Below are 25,284 nucleotides of genomic sequence, written 5' to 3'. Positions count from 1 at the left end.
GAAAATCACAACTTGCACCAAACCTCCAACTACACACCACAAGAGCTAACACCCAAGCCAGTGTGTGTCTAATTCCTGATTTAAAAAATCTGATTAGTCTTCTTTTGAACCACATTCTCCTGACAAGTCCAGACAAACATCTTCCACAAATAAAACAGAGCGGGTCAAACAAAATAAAACTAAACAGAGACGCTTTGAGGGAGATGTTGAGTGTCATGAAATGAGATGTGTTCACTGAGTTCTTGCTCCTTTGGCAGACTTTAAAAAAAAAAAAAAAAACTTATCAGGGCACTGCAGACCTTTTTTTGTGATGCATTTCTTGAACTAAGATTTGTACATTGCCTTGTCTACGAAGTGTGGCTTTAAAGGAGGGTAATATGAAATGTTTTGGACTAGAAATGAGACCCAAACTCTTGCTTAGATTTGAAGTTTTTGCAGTGTAAAAATGACAGAAATCTCACATTTGAATCACTCTGTTCATTTGATAACGGGGCGACCATTTTTAGACTATCACCATGATATTTTGTCTCTGAACCTCAGTAATCTGATAAAGAAACTATAAAAACACAATCTGATCAGTGTTGGAAGAAGAATTGAGATCCTTTATAAGTTGTAATAAATGAAAATACGAATGCATTTCAAACCTTCAGTCTCATAGTGAAGTGGAATATCAAAGGTAAATGAAGAACTATAAAGTACGTGAGTAGGACTTTTCAGGCTGTTTGGAGGGATTTAGGTTTTGTTTGTGAAAGTCCATCGTGCTGATAAACTCCAGCTGCCTCATAAATTAGTAAAAGTATAGTAGCAGGAAATAGAACTACTCAAAGTATCTCTAATTAAGTTAATGCACCTTCCATCACTGCTGACCAAACTGAAAAGCAACATTTGATATGTTACCATGAGTATCTGCTTTATGCAACTTCCTGGATTTTATAGTCTGGGTGAGTGTCGCTCAGGTAAAGACAGAAGTCTGTCTGAGTGAAGCCTAAAATATAAATCAGCTTTATTGAAACCTTTTACAAGACAAAACAAAAAGTAAGGCAGGGAGGTTATACAATAAGTGCAAGGTTTGTTGCAGTTCATGTTAGCCTAAAGCGTCACGTGTGTACTTACTCTAATAGGATAGTTACATAGAATATAAAATGTTTGCACGTCTTACAAGAGCAAACACATAAAAAAAACAAAAACAAGTCGTGTTTCAGAAACTTCTTTTGAAGAAGAACACGCGTGTCAGGGTTCATATAGGCAAAGTGGTTTTTCTTAAGGCCTCTGGGGTTTCTTCATTCATTTCCTTCAATGTAAAGTCCAAAAAAAAGAGAGAGAGAGAAAAGGCATCTTTGGCTGCATGTAGGAGGCAAACATACACCACGGTACATCCGGGTACAATCCTCCAAACATTCAAAAAAAAATAAGTAGAAAATTAAAGTCTGCTGATGTCGTGACGGAGCTGCAGTTTGACTGTTGCCGTCGTTTCTTCTCTCGTTGCATATCTGTCTCTTTCTGGAGTCCAGCGTGGCGCGCGCGCGCGCGCTCACATAACGCAGGGTTTGATGTCCTGACACACACTCTGTGGGTGGTGGTGGTGGTGATGGTGATAGTAGGATCCACCGGCCGAAGGGTGGAAGGAGGAGATGCCGTTAAAGTTTAACACGAAATCTTTCCTGTCGCACACCGAAGAGTGGCTCTGATAGCGCGGGATCCCCACTGCAGACACAGACACACACACACACACACACACACACCCACACACACACACACACACACACACACACACAGACAGAGGGGTCAGATATGTGTGCAAACAAATTAATACATCAGTCATTAGTATACTTCGATTTGCCTTATTTCAGAGAACCTGAACGAGCCTGTGTGGGGGGTTTTAAGTTTGATTGAACCGGAAACAACACGCAGATTTTAGTTAAAGGCGCACTACGGAGAATATAAAAGTTGGAGAAATATACAGATGTTGTGGTGTATTTTCACAACTCTATAAACGAACTGTCCAGAGAGGAATATGTGGTCCCTTTAACACTGTTTGAATGTAAATATATATTTTTGTTTAACCAGGATAACCTCCATTGAGATGAGTTTACAAGAGTGTCCTGGCCTATAGACGGTCATCAGCACAATACAAAGTCACAGACATAAAACACAATATTTACAGACATCAACATTTCCTGAGTCACAGAGCACAAAGTCGTCAGTCAAAGCATCTGACCTGAAGATACGTGAGAAGGTATGGTGGGGGGGGCCACAACAGTGAAACCGTAACTCTCCACCTAACAGTTTTCAGGCACCCATTTAGTCTTTAAAATAAAGTTTGTGTATTTATCAGAAAATTTTGCAACAAAATGGTTTCCCTTCTCCAACTTTTAAATTTCACCATCAAATCGACATGTAGTGCACCTTTAAAATAAATCTGTTTTTTTTCTTAAACTTAAAAAAATACGATCTCTTCATTTTGATTTCAAATGAGAACTGATGAAGTGATCTGCTAAATGGAAATCAGCTTCCTAGCTCACACATCAACCGATAACATTCCTCATATATGTATAAAAGTGTGCACTTTCCCTTTGCAGAACAAATAACACACAAATATACTTTCAAATAAACGTCCAAGGTTTCTCTGAATTGTTCTTCGGGCTTTGAAAACGAACAATCGACTTGACTGTCGTGATGTTAATTCTTATAGGCTTTAATGAAGGAAAGAACAAATCGATTATTTATCTTCATGGGATAAGAGCTATTTTGAGATTAAATTAAAATGTTTGACCAACAAGTTGCACAATATTAAAGAGCAATACTTGCTGTTCATTCGTATTTTTAATGGCTATTATATAAAAGCAAATGTTATTTTATTCCTCAACTACAACAAATGAGAATAAACTACGTGAGTGTAATTTCCCCCCCGATGACTCCCAAACCTTTAAGAAAATCTTCCAATCAGACTGCGCGTCATTTCGTGTCTGTAAGTGAGCCTCTATTTCCAGAAAGAGAAAAATAAATGGTGAGGCTGAAGCTGCGTCAAGGTCATAAGGACTCCAGATGTGTCTGTTTTCAGGGGAAGACAGCAGGCTTTATCCTCCGGGGCCACAGCTCTCTGCCCTACATAGCCCTGTGTGACTGTCAGTGCAGTGTCTGACCCTGCGCCGCTCACACATTCATCCTCCTACAGGCTCAATTAAGACGCTGCGTAAAGTTTAACAAGGCCCTCCGTCTCTGGTGGTTTAAAACCCTCCGCCGGTGTGGTCCGACCTGCACAGTCTTTGTTTGGTTAACCTCTGGGAGCCTTTCGGGGCTCCAGCATGGTTCCTCGCCTCGGTGAAATCCCCAGACTTTCGTAAAGCCTCCGCGTGTTGTGTTAAAGTAAATGAGCGTGAACAGAGGAGGGGAATCACTAAATAGCTGCTTTTCTTAATCTGATTATTAGGCAGAATATCACCGTGAACACTCGGGCAGATGTGGCTGAGAATATCCCGAAAGTTCTATGGAGGAAAAAGATATCCTGCATATCACACCTCAGCAGCACCTACTGCATCACCTTCTTCTTATATTTGGGCCCTAAAGAACTAAAAAGAACCATTTTCTCATAAGGCTGTGATAAAGCAAAAGTCTATTTTAAATTATCTAAGTTGAGGAGAAATACAGCTGGACGGTTAAATTATCAAATTAACATTTAGTGCAACTTTTCTAATAAATAAAAAATAATTTAAAGCCTGTGCATTGTCTGTAAAATCATCTTGATAACATCTGTTTTCTTTGTTTATATACATATATAAAAAAGGTTATTATTAGTATTGGCTATAATAATTTTTCACGCCAACCTGAAAAGATTAGCTCAGTAAAAACTAACTGGGGGAAACACAATTAAAACGTGATTGTTTATTATAAAGAAATTGTATTTTGACTGCTCGCCATGCACAAATATACAAACTCATATTTGTCATTATTTTTCTTTAAATAAGCAAGATGATCCTGAATATAAATATTAATTCTTAGAACGAAAGTGTTTGTTTTTAATTAAGCAGGAAAATTTGATTTTAAATTGTCACAAGACACTGCTGCAGACAGAAATTAAACGTCGACATAAACTAACCTGTCTGCAGGTGTGGGGTTTGAATTATGAATATCTCTTTTTTTTTTCTAGTTATCATTAACTATCATTCTAGTTATTTATTTTTAAGAAAGCCTCCAAACATGAGCCGATTGGTACCTGAAATGTCGCTGGAGTGGCTGTCCCTGCCGTTCTGGTGGAGATAACTCTGCTCCAGGGAGTATGGAGACATGCCGGAGTGTAACCCGGAGGACGCCGGGCTGCTTGAGGCGATAGGCTGCTGTTTGATATAGGGAGACCCGCCGGAGGACGCCCAGTGTGCGGACGTACTGGCGTACGGGGAATGGCCGTCTAGCGCGCTGGCCATGGCCGGAGAGGAGGGCACGGGGCTGCTGCTGCTGTCCGGTCCGTAATCCCCGTTAGGCGGCACTGGACAGCTCGCCATGTACGTGGACCCGGGGCTCGGGGACATGTGGGGTACGTGGTGGCCGCCGCTCAGCCCGTCGTAACCACCGGCCATTGAATTGCTCATCATGTCCAAGTTGTAGCCGTTGCTGTGACAGGCGAGGGTGGCTGAGGGAGCCTGGAAGTCAAAACTCTGCGGAAGGATGGATGTGCCGAATCCTATCCCGTTCATCATCCGGTACATGGGCTTCAGAGCTTGACATTTTCGCCTGAAGCCTCGAGGTCTGCGACGAAACGAGCCCTCCTCGAACATGAACTCGCTGCCCGGATCGATGGTCCAGTAGTGGCCTTTCCCCGGCCTGCCCAGCCCTTTGGGCAGCTTGATAAAGCACTCGTTCAGAGACAAATTATGCCGGACCGAATTCTTCCAGCCCTGATATGAGCCCCTGAAGAACGGAAAGCGAGCCTGAAGAAACTGGTATATCTCACTAAGGGTCAGGCGTTTGGTGGGGGAGCTCTGGATTGCCATCACGATGAGAGCGATGTAGGAGTACGGAGGCTTTTCCGGTCGCCGTAAACCAGAGCTCGTCTTCTTTCCTTTAATGGCGTTGGACGAACTTTCTGAGGCAGCTTGTGGGCTCAGCATGGCGGGGTGCAGGACGCCGGACGCCGGGCTGGATCTCAGAGGAGGCGGTGGGTCCAGCTGCTGCTGAGGGGTCTCGGTCGTCATGTCAGCTCTGACGTGCGACTGGCGTAGAGTGAAGAGAGGGAGGGAGAGAAGGCGAGCCGGGAGATGTTTAGGAAGAGAAATATATCGGGATCCAGCGGTCAATGTCCGTGCAAGTGAGTGTAACACCACCAGTGGTCCTCAGAACCCAGGCGCAAAATGGAGCGGAATCTGTCTCCTGTTACGCACGACTCTTCCGTTACGCACGGTGCTCCCCTGACGCATGCAGAACGCACGGCGAGTACGCACTGACAGAGAGAGGAAGAGGAAGAGAGAGTGGGGGGAGCTGCTTATCCACTGGAGACTGAGTGTCCAGGACACAGAGGCTCCACTGGGTGTCACAGCGGCGCTAAGTGGTGCGCAGGGTGGCCATCGAGCGTCTTAATAGTCACTCAAGTAGGGGAAACACGAAAACCCTTGACATATTGCGCGCAACAGTCCAACCAAACAAAGCTCGACCACCTATCATTTCATAAATCTTTGTTCCCTCTGTGAGAGCCCCCCCACCCCTTCTCCTCATCCGCACTCTGCGTCTGCAAATCTCCCTCAAATCAGTGACGAAAAGAGCCCCCACCCCTCCACCCTCCTGCCAAATTTGGCCCGAGTCCACTTACCGTTCTCAGCAGCGTTAAAGCCCCTTATTCTCTCCTCTCTTCGCCTTCTCTCCTCCCCCCCTCCTCCCACTCCTTCTCTCCCAGCTCGGACTACACGCAATTAAGCCATCTATCAAACCTCCCCCAGACATCCCAATCAACAGCGCCACACGCCAGACGCACAAGTTAAAAAACGAGCTCCCCCCCTGGTCCTGTATGTATGGAGCTGTGAGTTCAGCGTGATATGCCTCAGATCACACATTTTACTGACACGAATAAAATACGCGAAAAAATGCTAGATTACTTTCTAAAACATCCAAAAACATTCACTGAGGCCTGCGAGATATCTGCTGCAGATAGAACCCAAACGCATCGATGTTACATGTAAGAAACAAAAAACGCACCAGCTTGTGTTATTTGTATTATTTTGCTCATAATTTCCTCCCAAACTGGTCCAGAGCATAACAAAAACAAACTGTCGCGGGGCCGGGCTGGGGCGAGGAGTGTGAGAGATGGAGAGGTGGTGGTCTTTGCCGTGCGTGTGTAAGCGGGGGGTTGCTCTGAGTAAATGACTTTGACATGAGTGGAAGCAGGCTTTTTCCATCAAGCCCGGCCCTGGATACCACACACAGCGCGCCAGTGTCAGCTTACCGCCCCGGGCCAGAGCCGGTCCCATGGGCCCCGCGTTCATTAGAGAGAGAAAAGCGAAATTAGGCGAGCGGGCGTCGACAGTTTCCTCCCCTATGGAGACATCACACACAGATTTGTCCAACATGATGGAGTTATATATCCCATAAAGGTAATATCAACATCCGTGCTGCGACGGAGCGGAGATCATTGAGCTTTGAAGGGCAAAAAGGGAATAAAGCTTTGCGGCTGTTGCTAAAAGGAAATCATCATTGTCGAGTTTTTGCATGTTTGGCACATTTATATTCTAATTTTTTTTTTAATTTACAAAGCTGCACGGACCCTTTTTGAGTGTGTAATTGTAGGCTATAGTTTGTCTTATAAGAGTGCGTTTTTATATTTATGTTTTTATACCACACACGTCAACTGTGCATCTCGAAGGAGATTAAAACAAATAGTTTCACTTTACTGATTTCATTTCACACACTCAGATCTGTGCACGTGATTGCCGACATAACCTTTTAAGTATAGCCTGGAAGATTTTCCAAACAATAACCACCAACAATAACCTATTTGCACTTTACGCAACAAAGGATGTGCGGATAAAATCATTTTCCATCGTGACACGCACACAAACACGCACACACACACATATACGCTCAAACACACACGCTCACACAGCAGTTGTTGAGGATCTTAACGGCCCCCAGAAATTTCCTGCGACATCAAAACTTATGACCCCCGCGGCGATCAGGATGCCTTGGCCTGCAGAGGAGATCTTTGTTCTGGGAGGCTTTGAAGAAGGCGCTCCGGCTCGATGTTTTTTACGCACCGGGATTATATGAGCTCCTAATTTAGCCTTTTGCAAATCTCAAGTGATCAGCAGCCGCCACGACAGCTATTCAGAGGTGTTTTTGATGGAGGAATTTGTCTTTGGAGAACAGGCTCGGCTGGAGGCCCCTCTGCTGACACAACCAGGCCGTCTGTTTGTGTTCATATTTAGGCTGAAATATGTTGACTACTCCCTATAAAATATTTCAAGATTTAGAGAGAGTGTTTGTCCGGCTGCTTGACCTCGGGTAACCTATTTCAAGCCATTTTTCCAACAAAATGGCTACGGCCTAAAATTGTATTCTATTTATATAAATCATATTACTAAAAAGAAAATACATTTGTGATGCTATATTTTTTTTAATTAAAATATAACCTCCAAAACGTATTTTAAATAGAGCATGTTAATTAAAATACAAACTACGTTTAAGTCAAATGATAATTAAGGCTGTCTCAAATGTTTCATGTTTTTTTTTTTTTATTATTATTTTTTACAGCACTTAGCAGGCCTGTAATAAACAGAATGCATCCAAAAATTAAACGGCACCAAACACTGAGTTGAGCTCTTTTTAACAGAATGACATTCTCTCGCCTGCTCGGGCTTTCTGGCCGCTCTGACTGTGTTTCCTGAGCTGCCTCCCCGGGAGTCTGGAGGTCAAGCGCGGTTCAGTTTGCCGGAGTGACAGACTGTTTGGACTTCCTAACATTGTGCCTGCTGCCTTAAAGTTTGGTTTCATAACACCGAGGGCCTCATTCGATGTGCAGTCGGTCCCTGAAACCTGTATGCATGCTGTGCACCTGGTCCACATGTCCGTGTCCTGAGGAATAAAAAAAAAAGGTCTGTTTATAAATACGAAGGACGCGCGTCACAACAACCAGGATGTCAACAAACGTGGGGATGCTGTCTGCGATGATTGGAGCCACGTGACTGCCCTGCAGACAGGTGTGTTGTTCCGACGTTTCACCTGCAGGTTGCAGCATTGTCCCTGAAAAGGAGGCTCACCTGTCACCTGTGAGACTGATCCGAGGACAGAGCTCACAGCTGCTGCTGCAACATGTGTGTGGAGAAACACAGCGATGTGTGCGTGAGGGACACAGACTGCAGGCCTGTGTTCACTTATGAGCCACTGACAAAACATTATAAAAACACGGTCATGTGCTGGGACTATTTCCTTTGAAATGTGCAGATGCAGGCCCACGTTGGAAAATGTACGTCTTCCACTCCAACGTCCAAATATTACTTAATAAGAAGTTATGGTCATTGACTGTAATATCCCATCTTCAGCGTTTCCTAGAATAAAAAAAGGTCCACGCGCTTTACTTAAAAGTTCTCTCTTGATTTACAAACAAGCCAAACCGGAACTCTGAAAAAATGAAATTGATGTGAAACCATTAATAATTTATTTATCACTATTTACACAAACAGGACAGGACTTCAGACGTGCTGTGCATTGCTCATCGAGTTTTTAAATAAATATGTGAGCAAGATAAAAGCAGCAAAATACATATTTTTCAATGCAACGAATATTAATTTCACAAAGGAACAGGTTTTAACATATAAAAGGAGAGTCTATATAAAACAACACACACTATATGTTTGTGATGTACTGCACATGAGATCATTTTTAAATCATGTAATGCACATGACATTAATGTCAGTGTTTCTGATGGTCACTGTCAGGAGACATGAAGAAGGTGAGTTGGTGGCTGCGGTTTTAGAAAGATAACATTTACCTTTTAAGATAATCGAAGTCTAAAATGTGACAGTAAAAACATGAATATGCTGCGAAGACAACTCGTTAGTTAAAGATGCTTAATGAGTCTGGGGTCTGTTTCAGGACCGCGGACAGCAGCTTTGGCCTCCTGCGGACACGGACACGCTGCAGGGATGTGCGCGCGCAAACCAGCTGTGCCACTGTGATGAACATGTTTTTATATAAATCCAAAACTGATTTATCGTGTTTTGATGCGGACACATTTCACACAAAATCTCCACATTTGCTCACTCTTTGTTTTATTTTATTTTCAATGTTTGAACAGAAAAGCCTGTTTTCAGGATTATTTATACAAAAAATATCCAACAGCACATCCGAGTATATTTGAGGACTGGCTGTAGGAATGAAGAACAAATCCGACGACATAGATGGACGAAGTCCCCACACATGCAGAATAAACATGTAATGTCATGATCATCACCTGAGACCTGACATTTGATAAACGTTAATCATACCATGAATCATATAAAATGTCACCACAGGGACTCATTACTATCAAAACATATTTCAACACCTATGCATCTGCTTTTGGGCTGCATATAAAATATAATCTTTTAATATCAGCAACTCCATGTCATAATTACAATCACAGCAAATAGACGAATATTTGAGTAAAATATTTGTTTTTAATTATTGATTTTGAAAAGATGACTACAAGTCTCATCTATGCTGGACTGGATTGTATAAATCTTGTTTGAAATGTTAAGCCTCAATGTTATTCCCTTGCGTAACAATTAACTCACTTCTTAAACAATGATTTAGTCATTTTAGACAGTTTAAGCTGTGTGTGCTTTGGTCTTGACTAAACAACTAAAATATATATTTAAGTTGTCCGTCATATTTCTGAAAACATCTGAACAACACACTGAGATCATGTAAGAGTGGACCTGTCTGTGACGAAGAGGAACCCCTACGTTCAATTTATTCTCTAAATAAGATGATTATATTATTATTTATTCTATAAGATTATGAGTAACAATTCCCTCTTTTATGCCTTTGCTGTAAAATCTACAGTCTCTGCTACTGAACAGGTGCGAGGCCTATTCACTTCCGCCCACACTGATCTGACTGTACACCTGCTACCCCCCCCCCCCACCCCCCCCCCACACACACACACACACACACACACACGTACACACACAGTCACTCCACGTTTCAAGCCTGTAATGAACATCTCAATGAACAGCAGGGTCCCAGTGTTTCACGTTTTTTATTCATAAAAATAGCAGACATGCATGAATCCATCTGAGGAGACACATCCAACTTTTTTTTTTCCATGCGTTTGTAGTGCAGCCACCATCGCAGCTCAGTCAATATTTAATATGTACATACATACACACACAGCAATATTTAATTATATATACAACAATATTTTATACAGCAGGTCATACAAAACTTGAAAATATAAATAAGTGAATAATTTTATGTTTTAATGTGGCACTTTAAGCCGTCATACAGTAGAAATGACCAATGAACCAAACAACAGAGACAAACACGCTCTAAACGAGCCTCACTGACACACACACACACACACACACACACACACACACACACACACACACACACACACACACACACACACACACACACACACACTTTGGAATTCCCTATGGTGACAGCAGCTTAATGCTCGGTCGCCAGATAGATCTATTATATTAGGACGCCATGTTTGTTTTTGTTTTGACTTTAGGATGACTTAGAGAGGTCATGATGAGACTAAGTCCCATTAAGGTTAAAAAAAAAGGAAAAAAAAAGTGCACCAAAGTGCATATCATGAGTCCACACATACAGTGTGCCAGCAGTCCGCGTGCCTCATGACAGCAGAGTGTCTATATGGAACGCTCGCGCCTTACTGGACACCTTGAGCTCGTGCAGGACTGCGTCAGGTGTTGTATGTTGCAGGTATACGAGTGCTTCCCTCCCCGGCTCCGTGCTGCTGCTGTACCCCACCTCTGACAGGTACGTGTGCTGTGCAGGATAACTCAGAGCGAAGGGCAACAGGTGGGCTCTCGGGGGCCAGTAGATCCGGGGGGCGTGTGCCGCCTCAGCGTGGATGTCCTCCCTCCGTTTGAAGGGTGTGCTGAGGATGCTGTCGATGGCGAAGGAGCTGGAGAACTTGACCCCCACCCTCTCCTCCGGGGCCGGGAGGCGGGTGTCCTCGTTCAGGAGGTCCGGGCTCTCCTGCTCCTTGGTGGAGCTCCTCTTAGCGATGCGCTTCCTCCTGCGCCGGAACACCCCGTCAGCGAAGGTGTACTCGCTGTGCGGGTTCAGCATCCAGTAGTTGTCCTTTCCCCAGGGCCGGGACGGGTCCCGCAGCACCTTGAGGAAGCAGTCGTTCAGTGAGAGGTTGTGGCGCACAGAGTTCCTCCAGCCGGTGTAGCTGCCGCGGAAGAACGGAAACTTCTTCATCAGGTAGTCGTTGATCTCTGCCAGCGTGAGGCGGCCGCTGCTGGACTCTCTGATGGCCATGGCGATGAGGGCGATGTAGGAGTAAGGGGGTTTAGGTCTGCGGGTGTACGGCTTCCCCTTGCTGCTGTCACCGCTCTGGATGACAGGTGCCGGGCTGTTGGCCACGCAGTCCCCGTCAGACCCCAGCTCGTCCCCGGACAGAGGAGACAGGACTCCCCCGTCTGCGTCCATGCACAGCTCCAGCGGCTTCTGCGCAAAGTGGTGCGCAGAGAAAACTTCAAGTTTCATGTTTCTTTAAATAGAAAGATAATCTTCTATCCCAAAGAGTCTTCTTCTATAAGTCTGGTCTGAGCTGATCAGCAGAGCAGGTGCAGCGGCTCCTGACAGCAGGAACGTCTCTGTGTGTTTGTTGTATAGGCTCGTATAAGGCGCTGGAGGCACCCTGAGCCTCAGTCTGAGCAGCAGAGTACAGATCTGTCTCCGGAGACACGCGTGTCTTGCTATAATATAAAGGCTCTGCGAGGGACGGCCCACAGGCGGAGTTTCCAACCTGAATGCATTCAAGCGATTGAGTGATATAATATATGTGTTTACAATTGAACGCTACCGTGCCACGCCAGTGGAGGAGGGACAAAAACAACGAGGGAGGGAGGCGAGAGAGAGAGAGAGAGAGAGAGAGAGCAGGTATGACAAATAATCAGTCTTGAATTCAACTTTAAAAAAGTGCATCCATCGCGCCTATTATTCCTGCGCAGTCTTTGATCACTCTGTGGATGAGACACATCAGATTAAAACGGAAACCACATGTGAAGGTTCAACAAAGCACATCAACTTTTAGTGCTAGTGATAAAACTGCGAGTCTTCTTGGCTTTTATGTTCTACGACTTAGATTCCGTGAGTAAAGGTGGAGTGAAATTAAATTATTATTTTTTTTCCCGCGCAACACAAAAACTTTCAGGAAGTTGCAGAACATTTTTATAATGAGGTAAATCAATCACAAAAAGAGTCGATACGCTGCAGGAACAGGTGGGGGATAAATGGAGGAAAGCGCCGGGATGTTCTCTTTGACCTGCATGTTCAGCGGAGCTCCGGCTGTAACGCAGACTCATTGCTCAAATAAAGGGCGTAGGTTTGGATTTTGTTGCATTTTATGCACAATGAAAGGGATTACTACTATACTCAGGTTAAACAAGACGCTTTAAGGAGTTAACACAGCCATAAATATTGACCAAGAGGTCGTGTAAAGTTCACAAAGCACCTGCAGAGGTTGGAGAGGATGAAGCGCCCGGAATCAGTTTGAAGGGGGTGGGGGTGGGGGGGGGGGGGGGGGGGGGGGGTGATGCAAATGATCCCAGAGAGGAGAACAGACTGTCACTCTAAACGTGTGGATATCTCACTGCTAGAAGTGGTGCAACACTACTTTTGTGTTCTGCAAGTGTTTTCTTGGCTGCGCAGTCTCTGTGTCTAATTAAATTATTAGTCCAAATCTTTAAAATGAGGAAACAGCACACCTGTGAATGTAAGCACTCACACATAACTCACACTGTTTGACAGGCAGGGCTCCAAATGACCTCTTGCTCATGGGATCCTAAACAGAATTCCTCCCCTGTAAATTGAGGCTGCTGGTTATTTCTCAGGTGAAGCAGCAGGTCTGCAAAACCCTTAACACCTTAACAACTCAATATATCAAAGCGCCTTTAAAAACATTCTTCCCACAAAAAAACTTGAGCTACAGAATAATTATTTTTTTTTATAGAAAATGGTCACAAAGAGAGAGAGAGGAGGATAACGTCTGTATTGTGCAATGTTGCAAAACAGCTCAGGTGACATAACCACTTTGACCCTGATGACCAATTAATAAATGAGCCATAAATCAATGCATGCTCCCACTTCAGGAGAAATGAAGTGCAGCTTAAATGAATATGCTTGTGTTAGTGTCGCTGCCCTAACAGTTTTTAAGATCGTAAACAGACACCTGTTGACGAAATGTCTGTTGCCCCACTCACTCTTCTCCTGTCAACACCTCTCAGCTGCATGACGGGAGAGTTAGCAAGAGTTATGACTCTGGCTTCAGGCCAGTAATAATCATTAAACTGTCTTCTCTCCCCCCTCCCTCATATCTCAGCTGCTCGGACTTTGCTGGAACCTGAATAGTTCACCTCTGCACACCGTCACGTTCATGTGTGAGCTCAGGCTGTGTCACATTCAGGGAGCTCACACACACACACATTAAAGACCATGTGGGGATAAATGTCTGGGGATTTTCAAAATGAGATCAAAGCTTATAAGATAAGGTTACTAAACTAAGTGCTGTCATTGAGTCCGTTCCTGCAGATATGAATTGCTTATTGGCATCCTGAACAGTTTAGCACCTAATTATGACCCAGCCAGCACATGACAGCGTGATTACAGATCGCATAGTACCCAGTGTGTGTGTGTGTGTGTGTGTGTGTGTGTGTGTGTGTGTGAAAGTGACCAAACTGAGAGGTTAACCGATTTGATTACGTGTGCATGTGTTGATAATCTTCGTCTAGTTATTCAGTTTTGTTAGTAACAGGTCAGATTGAGGCTTTTGTTTGATCTTTGAGACAGATATGCGTGCTCGGTGAAGAGAGTTATCTAAATCAGTGGTTCTCAACTGGTGGGTCGGCACCCAAAGGTGGGTCACGGAGCAGTTTTCAGCGGGTCGCAAATGTCTTCCTGTTTCTTTTTTATGGCTCTTTGTTCAGTCGCTTGTTTTGCACATTTTGTAGAACTTCTGTAAAGGCAGTATGTTGTCCCTCTGTAGTAACGTGTGGTAATGTACTGATGCATGCTTTGCAGCAGGGAACCACCAAAAAGCCTAAATGGAGACATATCCAATAGTTTGTCCTCATTCATTCATGATGAATTATGACCTTTACCTTGGTCCTCTTTAAATAGAGTTCAAAGTTGTGTATGTTTATAATGCAGAGTTATCTCGACACACTTTAGAAACGAGCAGATGGGATAAGATGCAGGAAGGATTTCTCCTAAGTGTTTGTCGTGTTCCTGTTGTCCACACTTCCTCGCCGCGAAGGTGGAGGTCAGAGCAGGCAGTGCGTGAACCAGGGCGCCACGGTCTGATGGTGAAGGCTGGGCGTCAGACGTTTAAGATCGCACTCTTTACTGCCATGCCTGGTGATGGTGTTTACTCTTTAGAGATTCATCTTTCATTGATATCAATGTGTGAAAAATACAGAATACTTGGCTTTTCTTTGTTTTCCTCAGATTAATGAACCGATCGCTTCTGGATGATCGGGACAGAAAAATCCCAACAGTGGCCAAAACCCCCTTTATATGTGCGACGTGAAAACTGCTAACATAACCTCAGAGGCGTAAAAACTGAAGCCATTGTCTGAATTTGTTGCCTCCAGTGTTAAGTCAACGACGTTCCAGCGTTTTCTTTTTAAATCTTATTGAAAAGAAAAAGAGATAAAATGAATCTTCGTTTGCAGAATGTTTTTCCAGTGGTGCAAATTAATCATGAAGACTCCTTTCCTGCCGTCCGGACAGTTCTCTGTAGGTCAAAGGTGAAACTCAGAGCATCTTGGAGGTGTTTTGCAAGAAGAACACGCACACATTAGACAGTCTGGATATCAAAAACTGTTGTTGAATTCTCTCCACATTGTCCTGATTATATTTATCAGATGTTAGAAACTGATTTTTTTCTCACTGGGACATTTCTGCAGCTGCAGTGGAGTTACTACCGACATGTTTTTGTTGAGACTCAGGAGGCCGACTGCTGTGAGCCTCAAACCAGAGCGGAGGGAAGCAGCAGTGTGTGTGCCGTCATTATCACTGCCACTGTGCAACACTCTGATGAGGCACAAGGAAGCGTTACACCGCTGCGCTGGTGGTGGGTGTGCTTGCTTCTTTCTTTTTTTCTCTCCCTCTCTTCTCTGCAGACGTGAAATGAGGTTGTATTTGATTTCAGGTATTCTGCCAAGACGGCCACACACACCTGTGCTGAAGTGATCGGCTGTGAAAGGAAGCACACCTGTTTTCGGTTTTTTTTATCCTGCACATAGCAATCTGACATCAGAAGTAGACAATTTCCCCAGAGGGATAAATAAAGTATCGCATTATCATTTCTCTTGGCTTGGATGAAGTTTTATTTCAGATCTTCACATCATTTGAGAAGGTCATATCCTGCTTTAACTGAGCTCGTAGTGGAAAAATGATACGTATAATGCAACAAAAAAAAAAAGCTTCATCGAGGTCAAAAGGAGTCAACTGTGCTCTGCAGAGAGGCTGCAGGAACACACTCTGCTTATACAGCCTGTTAATGTGTCTCTCCTCAAATTGGCACCTTGTTGTTTTAGCTCGGCTATTGAGATTTTAAGTGTCTCTTTTGAGCTGCAGCAGAAATCTCTCTTAAGTGCTGACATGAGTGGAATTCCAGTAATGTAAATTCATCGGGTGAATCCTTCACAGTTCCAAAAATAGCCACACCTCTGCGGCGGTCTGCGCTCACACGCTAACCCCCGTCTGCATGTCTGTGGGTGACTTCTTACCTGTAGCTCATCTTTGTTTTCTTTCTTCTCTGTGAGTGAAGGGTGTCCAGCCCCCATGGCTTTGTGTAAACAAAGTGCAGGCTGTGGGTGAACAGGGCAGGGAGGAACGGCAACAAGAGGCGCTGCGTTGTTGAGATTCCCAAGATTCCCCGCGGCAGATTTGGTCTCTGACAGAGTCGACATGCGTCGTTTGGGGCGCGCACAGGTAGGTACAGAAATGTGTCTACTTCACAGCCAACTTAAAAATCAGACATTCCACATCAATTCCACTCATTCCTGCACTCAACACAGTAGGGCTTCGGTGCAGGGGCTTGCTTAGGGGTGTGTGTGTGTGTGTTTGTCTGCAGCTGTGCGTTTGCTCAGGTGTGTGTGAGATTGTGCATGTGCTTCAGGGAAGGAGAAGAGTATAAGACGTGTGCATTCCATCTAGTTTATTCTTCAAACAGCGATTACTGTAATTACCCAACAATGCGGCCCTCTAACTGTTTGGTGTCTGCTTTGTCGTGCATCTGTAGATTTACACCTTTGTGTTTTGGAAGATATAAATGGTGGGTTTGTGTGTGTGTGTGTGTGTGTGTGTGTGTGTGTGGGGGGGGGGGGTCCATATAATCAGAGGCACACCTGAACACTTAACTGTAACAAACAAAAAGTTCCCACGCAGCAGTTTTTGATACATAACAAAAGAACTTTCCATAGGCACCAAAAATAATGCTTAGATAACACACACCTACACACACACACACACACACACACACACCTACACACACACACACACATTTAATAGGCTACAGCATGAGCAGTGACTCAGAGTTTTCGTAAGTGCGGTTTGATAAGCGTAAATCTCTGCTGTTCGGGTGTCAACAATTAATATATGAAATGTGATAAAATGAAGCAGCATGTCCTGCAGTCAGTTGGCAGCCACATGTTGCTATTTTAGGTTTTCCTGCATTCTTACCTGACGTGCTCACACCCTGCCAGACCAACAGAAGGAAAAAAAATAGATACATATAAATAAACGGAGCCAACAAGGGGTATAATTAAAGTAATTAAGGAAAGAGGTGAAGTGCAGGTGAAGCGCCGTTGAAAGGCATTTTGGCACTGCGAGGACCGGGATGACATGCAATGCTTGTGATGTAATTCTGGGTCCCCCCCCTTTTGATTGAAACACGCAATCATTTCTTTTACATTTTTTAAGAAGAAGCATGCATGAGTTGAACGGGTTTCCTGCCTTATTATTTTCCCCCTCTTAACACAACATGCATCTGCACATATTTGGCACTTTAATGCTCCACACCGGATCGGTTTGTGGCTTGCTAAAGAGCGGTTCCTTTTGGAAGTGCTAAGTCGTGGTTTGAGGTGCACCCTGATTCTCCCCCTCCGATTACTGTTGCCCAGGTTAGTGGACAAGAGGTCAACCCTGGAGTGCTTCTGTTCAGTCATTTTTCCCTTTGGCCGAAGTGGAGGTGTCGTTGCTATCATGCAGCCCTCGTTCACCACTGTGGCCCCCAGTGAGCTCATGTGCGGTACTGGTGCTGCAGTTTCCCCAGTTGTCATGAGCCCATGTTGTTAGCACAAGTGCCTCCCTGATCAGCCAAAGGAGCCACATTGTAAATTTAAGTGTACCCAAGTGACCCTCTTGACCCCAAATCGGGTTTTGTTGACACACTCGATGTTCTCCCCCTCTTTCTTCACTGCCATCCTTTTTTTGGCTAAAGTGCCGCTCTGGTTGGTTCAAATCCCCAATAAAAATGCATCACTCACCTGGGGATATTTTAAAGATTAGCGTTTGAGAGTGAGCACATACCACCTCACATTACCTCACACACGAGCAGATTTGAACAAAACAATGACTGAGTACACCCAGCTGTCGTGACGCTCTGCAGTGAAGAAAAAAGTCCAAACACTTTCAACAAGTCTGGATGAAGAAATAATTGAGGAGACTTAGTAAAGATTAGCTGGAGGTGACATTGTACCTGTTTTTCTCCCGGCAACGGTAGCATGCTAGCTAGCATTAGCCTCACCTACTGCAGCTGTATCTCATGTAAACTTTGCATGTTGTCGTGGTCCTGCTCTGAAAGCACTGAAGTAATCATCCAGATGTTGAAATCATAAAAAATCATTACTTTTTAAAAAGAGGCAAGGAAAGGATGACTCAGCGAGCTATTTGGGGAGTTTCAGACTAGATCTGCAAACTTTTCCCATGACCAGATAATTTGGGTTGAACATCAGTGACCTTGTTTCTTCCCCAGTGGTCAGGAGGAGTGGTCCAAATATGATTTTCTTTGATCCGAACAAAGCATCCAGTGAGGTGGAATCAATGCTACACTAATCAAGGATCTTTGGCTAACAATGACTCCCTGTGTGTTTCATGCTTGGCTTTGCAAACAGTCTGTACGATCTTAATGAGTTACATGATTTACAGACATAAAAACACGAAGCGATGACAAAACACAGGTCAAACCCAGGACGGGTCACAGCAGTAAGTCATTAGACAAAGCATCAGGTGCTTCCTTTCGATGATATAGATGTAAAGAGAACCGCTCCACAGACCCCAGATCCTGCAAGAACAGCGTACCTGAAAGTCCTTCTCCGAATATCAAGTCGCACTTTGGGGACATGCAGTAAGAATATGTTTCATAACTGTGTGCAGAGTGAAGATTATGTACCAATAAAGATATGCCAGTGATCTTGGCGTGGTATTCAGCAGGGATGTTTCCATCAACAACACAAGCTTGTGATAGGCAGCGGGCACAGGACCAAAGATGTTCTATTAAACGGGAGCGCTCTGCTGTTTTCAATACTTTACTGTGGCAACAATGACAGTTTTCTTGAATTGTCCCCCGGGGACAAATAAAGTTTTCTGAATTGAATTGTCATTTACAAGTTTTTCCGCCCCTGTTTATGGTTTAAATTGATTTAAATGGAACTGATCCGCAGACCAGTCTGGTGTCATCCGCGGGCCAAAGTTGGCCCCTGGGCCGCCAATTGAATAGGCCTTTTATACAGTCTCCAAAGATTTAAGGTATTGATAAGATACATGCAAATATAAAACAACCTCAGTGATGATAAGAGGCATAACAGTGGCAACAACAAGTCTTCTTTTTGTATGGTAAGACATTCCTGGCCTCAATTTTAACTCATTTACACTTTGCTAAATATGAAGCTTAAAAAAAAGACATGTTGAGACACTTTTTGTTTCTTAGTTCGAGGACACAGAGCAGCGCAGGTAGCTAAACCCCCCGAAGCCCCTCAATGGAACAAAACCTGAGATCAGATGGGGCAGGAACTTCAAACCACACACTGTCAAGGTGGAAGCTGTCTGCTCCTCTAAAACGTTACTGTTAGTGCATGTCTGTCAGTGAACCTCCGCCATGCGTGCAACCGGCTCAATACCTGCCATATCAGCAGCTATCGTCCATTTCAGCTCTTCACACGCTACAGTCCCCTCGCATGCCGAGCTCGGAGGCGTGGAGGGAGATTAGCGGGTGGCGGGTGAGGGGGGGTTGGATAAAGAAGAAAAAGAAGCAATGATTGATCTTAGCCATAGACACCTTGCTTTATCGCTGCAGCTGATAGGACCTACCTCCATTCAGCAGCGCTGTAGGCTGTTTTTGTGTAAGCATAAACACAGGGCCAAATCAGTACCTGTGCTGCACTGTTTACCTGGCAGCCGTTCAGCCCTTTTCTGTCTAAACTTGAAATAGGATCCAAACACTCTACTCACGCATAGTGGTTTGCACGAGATGCTTTGCCTGCCTCTCAACCTACCGCGGGGCTCCGTAGTGCTATTTATGCACCGCCTCAACTTTAACGGCCCTCTTTATTTCTTTGATTGAGAGGTGGAACATCTAGCCCGGGGGCTTCAACTGCAAACATAGCACTGATTTGGAGCCGTTACCAAGGAGTCCTACCACAGACAAACCCAACAAACAACCTGCTGATTGATCACATTAGTGTGTAGGTTATATTTAGATCTCCTGTTTCTCACCAGCGTGTGTTACAGCGTTTTATAAAACCCGACAACGAATGCGACCGTGACCTCGTTGGCCTCTTTGAAATGTTACTTTTTAAATATTCAAGCTCATCGTACAACAGGGTGCACATATGAGAATTAATAACATATCCTCGATATGTGCTGAACTTTAAAGGGGCACTCCCAAAATGAGCACATCACAGCTTTGGTGAACTCGTCTTCATCAGGATGGTTTTCGTCTGTGAAAAGAGTTGTCTCCTGTGGCCCTGGAGGAATCTTTCTGTAGGATGAAAAATGATCCTGGTGATTTCATCGAGCCTTTCAGAAGTTACAGGCATTTGGTGCAGAGAATATTTTTTACACATTGGAAGCCTTTGATCCAAGCCTGAAAGGAAGTGAGGGTTTGGAAGAAGTCGTGCAATATGGGAAAGCCTATGTAGATGCTAAAAGTTGGCTTCATTAAAGACGGGTTTTGGTGTCTCTGTTTTATACAATCCCGCCGTCTTCATCATAGAGCGCACAATCAGATCGTCTGACTCTTTCACTGAGAGCGAGGTTTGATTAGCATCTTACCAGAGGTTACTTGTGTTTAACCTAGTGGCTGCTTTAGCTTTCAAGGAGCACAAACATGAATTATAGAAAGAGTCGGACATCGGTTTGAAGCCTTTAACTGGTCAGACATGAACATCAGTCATTTCAACCTTCAATGTAAGAGGTTAAAAAGCCTCAGCCAGTTAAACAGCTGTCAGGGGAATGAAAGGCAGAAGATCCAAAAAGACTGTTAAGCCAATCTTAACTTCAGTCAGTCCAACGACCCGAAAGAGATTTTTATTTTTCACAAATTGAACAGATAACAAAAATCTAGTTGGTAAATTGAAAACAAACTTCTGTGATCTGTGTACACTTTGCATGGCTGACTGCAGGTGTAATTAGAAACCTGGGCTCCCGAGCAGATGCTACTGTTTGTGGTTAGTGCTATTAGATATTGATCTGGTAATAATTCATAAATGAACATCATTAAGGATCGGAAGTTTGATTGTGTGGGGGGGGGGGGAAAAGAAGCTAATCTCCTATCCAGCTGGCTGCGGGGTAATAATGCGTCCTGCATTGATCCAGAGGAGCAAACAGCAGCTGCCAGGCTGCACGGCAAACCTCAGCACCCACCTGATGTAAAACACACCAGCTCATGTTATTCATCAGATATGGAACATGTCTCATAGTGTTGCACAGTCGATGGCCTTTAACATATGACTGACGTTATATAATCCAGGCAAAGTCAGGTTCAAGTCTTCAAACTTTCGGTCCTATAAATCCAAAAAGGAAACATTTAGTTTACAACAAGATGATGCTTTCATCCCCAGTGTTACAAACGTCAGACGTGTCATTGAGCAGGGCGAACGGCTCTCAAGACCACAAGGCCAGCGAGCCCGAAAGTGTTGGAGTACTTGGACTCAAGACCAATCTCACGACCTCATGCATTTTTACTCGGTATCATCTCGGTGTCAGACTGGGCGGATTCAGGATTTGAAATCCAAATCAGTCACCACTGATAAGCTTTCTCACCCTTCCTTGGTCTTGGTCTTCTAGAAACAGTCCAATCCCCGAATGTACACAATGCACTCTAGTCTCAGTTAGTGTAGTCTCGATTGAATCCAGCCAGCAGCATGAACCAGAACGAGTAAATCTGAGCTTACGTCAGTGGGAACCCAAATGCACCGTAGTTGTTGAATTAAATTTAAAAGTGACACATCTGAACTTAAAACACACTTGTTTAAGCTGCATTTTAACACCAGGCTTGAGAATCCAACAGTGCTTTGGCGTCACCCTCGAATGCCTCCATGTTTAGTTGTTTGTGTTTTCGGCAGCAGCTCCAGCCCTCCTCTTGAATTTGTAAACAGATCTGACCTCTGAATGTAGACACGCCGTGATTCGTTAACTCCCTCTGCATGCCACAGAAACAGGTTTGACCATTTGGACAGCCAGGTGGACGAATCGGAGGCAAGGAGCAGCCGCTTGTTGTCTGGTTTAGGCGGTCAGAGGGTAACACCGTGATAACAGTGGAAAAAGTTTCCATACTGAGATGAGAGCACTGACAGTTTATTGAAGGGTTAGAAAAGGTAAAAATAGAATCAAAAAGGCAGTAAATTATGTTCATCTCTGCTACACCCTGAAGAAAGGATCTCCAATCATGCAAAAAAAAAGAAGAAGTAGAAAACCATAATTGCTTCAAAGTGAGGCTCGTGCATGTCAGGAGATGTGTCGCTGCCACTCTGTCTAATTGAACTTTCTCTTGCAGGCGTTGTGAGAAAACAGGCGGTAACTATTTATACAGCTACACACCTGACCAGGCAACTATCCAAACAAAAGGTCTTGAACCCAGCCCTTGCGTGCCTATCCAGCCCAGACATCTGATTAATTATAGTGTGGCCGTTAAGGGGAAGAAAAACTAGCTGATGAAAAGTCAGCGAGTCTGCAGGCTCAACCTGCCCAAACAGCATCATGCGTGTTAGCTTGTAAAATTCTTGGTCCCGCCCCTCCTCCCTCATCTCCGTGTGTTTCCTCCCTCCCTCCCTCCCTCCCTCCGCTGCTCCGGGCCCATTCGTGCAGACAAGGTAAAACATCTCCCCGGCCCTGTCACAGCCCCGCAGGTGGGCCCCGCGTGCTCAGGTAGATAACATCACAGTTACTATAGACTGTGTTTGGGTTAGCTCGAAAACACTTTTCACGGCATCAGCAAAACAAAAGTGCTCCACAGTGCGTGATAATGGCGGGAGCTGCTCCCTACATATTAACCCGTGGAAACACTTTGGCCTCGCACGAAACACACACACACACACACGTAATACCTGCCCACCCACAACAACAACAACAAAATAAGTTTTCATGATGTTCTTCTGGGAGCAGGGAATCATTTTATGAGATTTCTAGAGATTAAGGAGATTTCTTTTATATGTAATCCACCAAAGGAATAACGCTAATCCAAAACAGTGAAATAAGCCTTTAATGTCCCGCTGGTTCAGTTTTGGGACTGAGCTGCCTTATATCCTGATTGAAAGCATTGCACTGATTGGACAAGTCACTCTGTTTCTAATCTGCATACTGCCTGTGCAGTAGACTTTATAAATTGACTTTCTTTAAACAAAAAGAGGCATGAATAGCTTGAATGTGCTCAGGGCCAGGAGCCGGGATGGCTTCCATAAACAGATCACCCAGGTGGTCCATGTGTGAGAGCAGAGGGGAGAGCTGCTTAACAGGCCCACTGCTGCTGCAAACACAGACTAGGATTTTCTTTTTTTTTTTCAGGCGCTCCCTTTGTCTTTCAGAAAGCTCTGAATGTATACTCACGCTCTGTTTTATGGGACGTTCAGTTCTCTTGGGACTTTTTCTTTTGCGTAACGGAGCAGAAAATGTATCTTTGTGGGACTGAAAAGATCTGCAAATCTGCAAATTCCCCCCCCCCCAAAAAAAGTCCCTAAACATGGACTTTCTTTTCACTCTTAAGGGACGAGCAAACTTTGATTGAAAATAAAGAAGCACAGATGTGTGTTTGTTTGAATGTCTGCACACTGATTGATTCAGGTGTACTGTGAGGAATAAACACTCGTGCTCATCACAGTGTCCCACACTTTAATGAATACAACAGAGAGACATCATCACCTCTCTCAGAGAAGCCCAAACACCCGCAGGTTGACGCAGCGCTGGCTCTAAGTATTTGTAACCAGATTCATTCATTTGTGCAAACTGAACCAAAAGAAGCTGAAGTGCTTTTTCTCGTCACGGGCACCCATCAACTTTCTCCACTGAGATGACTGTGTGTGTGTGTGCGTGGTGTGTGTGTGTGTTAGTCCGTCTCCTTCACGCACACCATCAGCGCCTACGCCGATGTATCTCCAATCTCATCATGGATTGGAAAGCTTTCTACATCGGGAGGGTTATCAATCAAAGTAAAGGGCCGTAAACTCGTCGTACTTGACTTATTTAATGACTATTTACATTTTAGCAACAATTCACAATGCTAACATAAGTCCTGGAGAATACATGGAATTAAAAACACATCTCTTTAAAGGCAGGGTTGGTCATTTTGTGCTCTGTTTGCACCCTCCCTCTCCCGTCTGTGTTCCCTCAAAAGCCACGCCCCTCACCTACACGCACGAGCGCCGTCGCTCCAGAAAGCGGACCTCAGCTCATCGCTTGCATCGTGCAGAAACTGTGTGGTCTCATGTCTTATTTAGCTACACATTATCATAATACATGATACAGAACTTGACGATTTTATTGCTCACAACAGCCAACGACAAGTATAAAAGAAATGTCTGCTGGGACTTGACTTGGTCCTTGGACCAAGTCTGGAAATGGGTCCGGTAGCCGGAGAGAGACGACCGACTCTACCAGCTGAGCCACAGCTGCTCATACATCGAATTACAAATCTATGAAAGGGTCATTAAAGCCTTTGAGAAGTGGAAAGAAGTGTATCTGTTTCATTTTTTAAATAAATTTAGCAAAACTAGAATCTCTGAAAGTTTATTCTGTGACCCGACTTAGTCTGCATGACGTGTTCACGCGTATCGTTTCAGACTGTTGAGGGCCTCTGAGAGATGGACAACACAAAACATCAACATGTCAATCACGTCTAAAGATTTAATAACTGAACATTTGCATACCTGAGTGAGTGTACAGGCACACCATCAACACCAGCAGCTCTCTGCTTTATGCAATGTTTAGATAGCAATTTACATAACGAGCGTGTCTTTGCGGACCCTGTTATCAGGGGGTCGAGTCTGGAATGACACTGACCTTGGTGTGTGTGTGGGTGTGGGGGGGGTCTTCTGTCCCGTCTCCTGCCTTAACTCAGCCCTCATGGTGTGTGTTATCAATGCTGACCTGACTTATTGTGCAGGCTTTTGTGCTCACAGATGATTTATGCACAGTGAGGATGACAGATCGGCTGTCACATGCCGCCTGGTCATTCGGCTCAACATGTCCAAACATACCTGTGCTGTTCGCTGATAGTCCGTGTTTGTCTGTAAGAAGGATTAGTGTGAAATATGAGGAAACTGTGACTGCCTGTATGAGTCTCTGAGGGTAACCCAGCTAGTGTTTCACAATGCTTAATAGTGTCAGTAATAGCTGTGAGTCACTGCCGAGAGTAAACCATCGCGTGTGTGTTTAACAGTTGAGGTAAGGTGTGTGTGTGTGTAGGTGCTATTAAAAACTGGTTCTCCTGAATGTTGTTTTGACAGATATCAATAGCGCAGGGATCACCAGATGCAGAGGGTTCCCTCTGCACTCACAAACAAAGCTACATTTGATTTCCTGGCTTTTATTTAGTCCTGGGTTTGGTTTGAAGGCTTAGCT

General features: G+C 44.4%; 2 protein-coding genes across 2 annotated transcripts; both read right to left on the bottom strand.

Annotated features, from left to right (window-relative positions):
* Positions 1–973: 973 nt before the first annotated feature.
* On the bottom strand, positions 974–5,597 carry foxf2b (forkhead box F2b). Its single transcript, XM_079351018.1, has 2 exons — positions 4,214–5,597; positions 974–1,704 (listed from the first exon to the last, which is right to left on the bottom strand). Exons 1-2 carry the CDS (start codon positions 5,187–5,189, stop codon positions 1,532–1,534), a joined length of 1,149 nt encoding a protein of 382 aa, XP_079207144.1. The 5' UTR covers positions 5,190–5,597; the 3' UTR covers positions 974–1,531.
* Positions 5,598–10,203: 4,606 nt separating this feature from the next.
* On the bottom strand, positions 10,204–11,860 carry foxq1b (forkhead box Q1b). The gene has a single exon (XM_079350687.1). The coding sequence runs from the start codon at positions 11,707–11,709 to the stop codon at positions 10,825–10,827; it is 885 nt and encodes a 294-aa protein (XP_079206813.1). The 5' UTR covers positions 11,710–11,860; the 3' UTR covers positions 10,204–10,824.
* Positions 11,861–25,284: the final 13,424 nt, after the last annotated feature.

This window comes from Symphodus melops, assembly GCF_947650265.1.
Source record: "Symphodus melops genome assembly, chromosome: 8".
NCBI lineage: Eukaryota > Metazoa > Chordata > Actinopteri > Labriformes > Labridae > Symphodus > Symphodus melops.
This window is presented reverse-complemented; position numbering and strand designations above follow the sequence as displayed.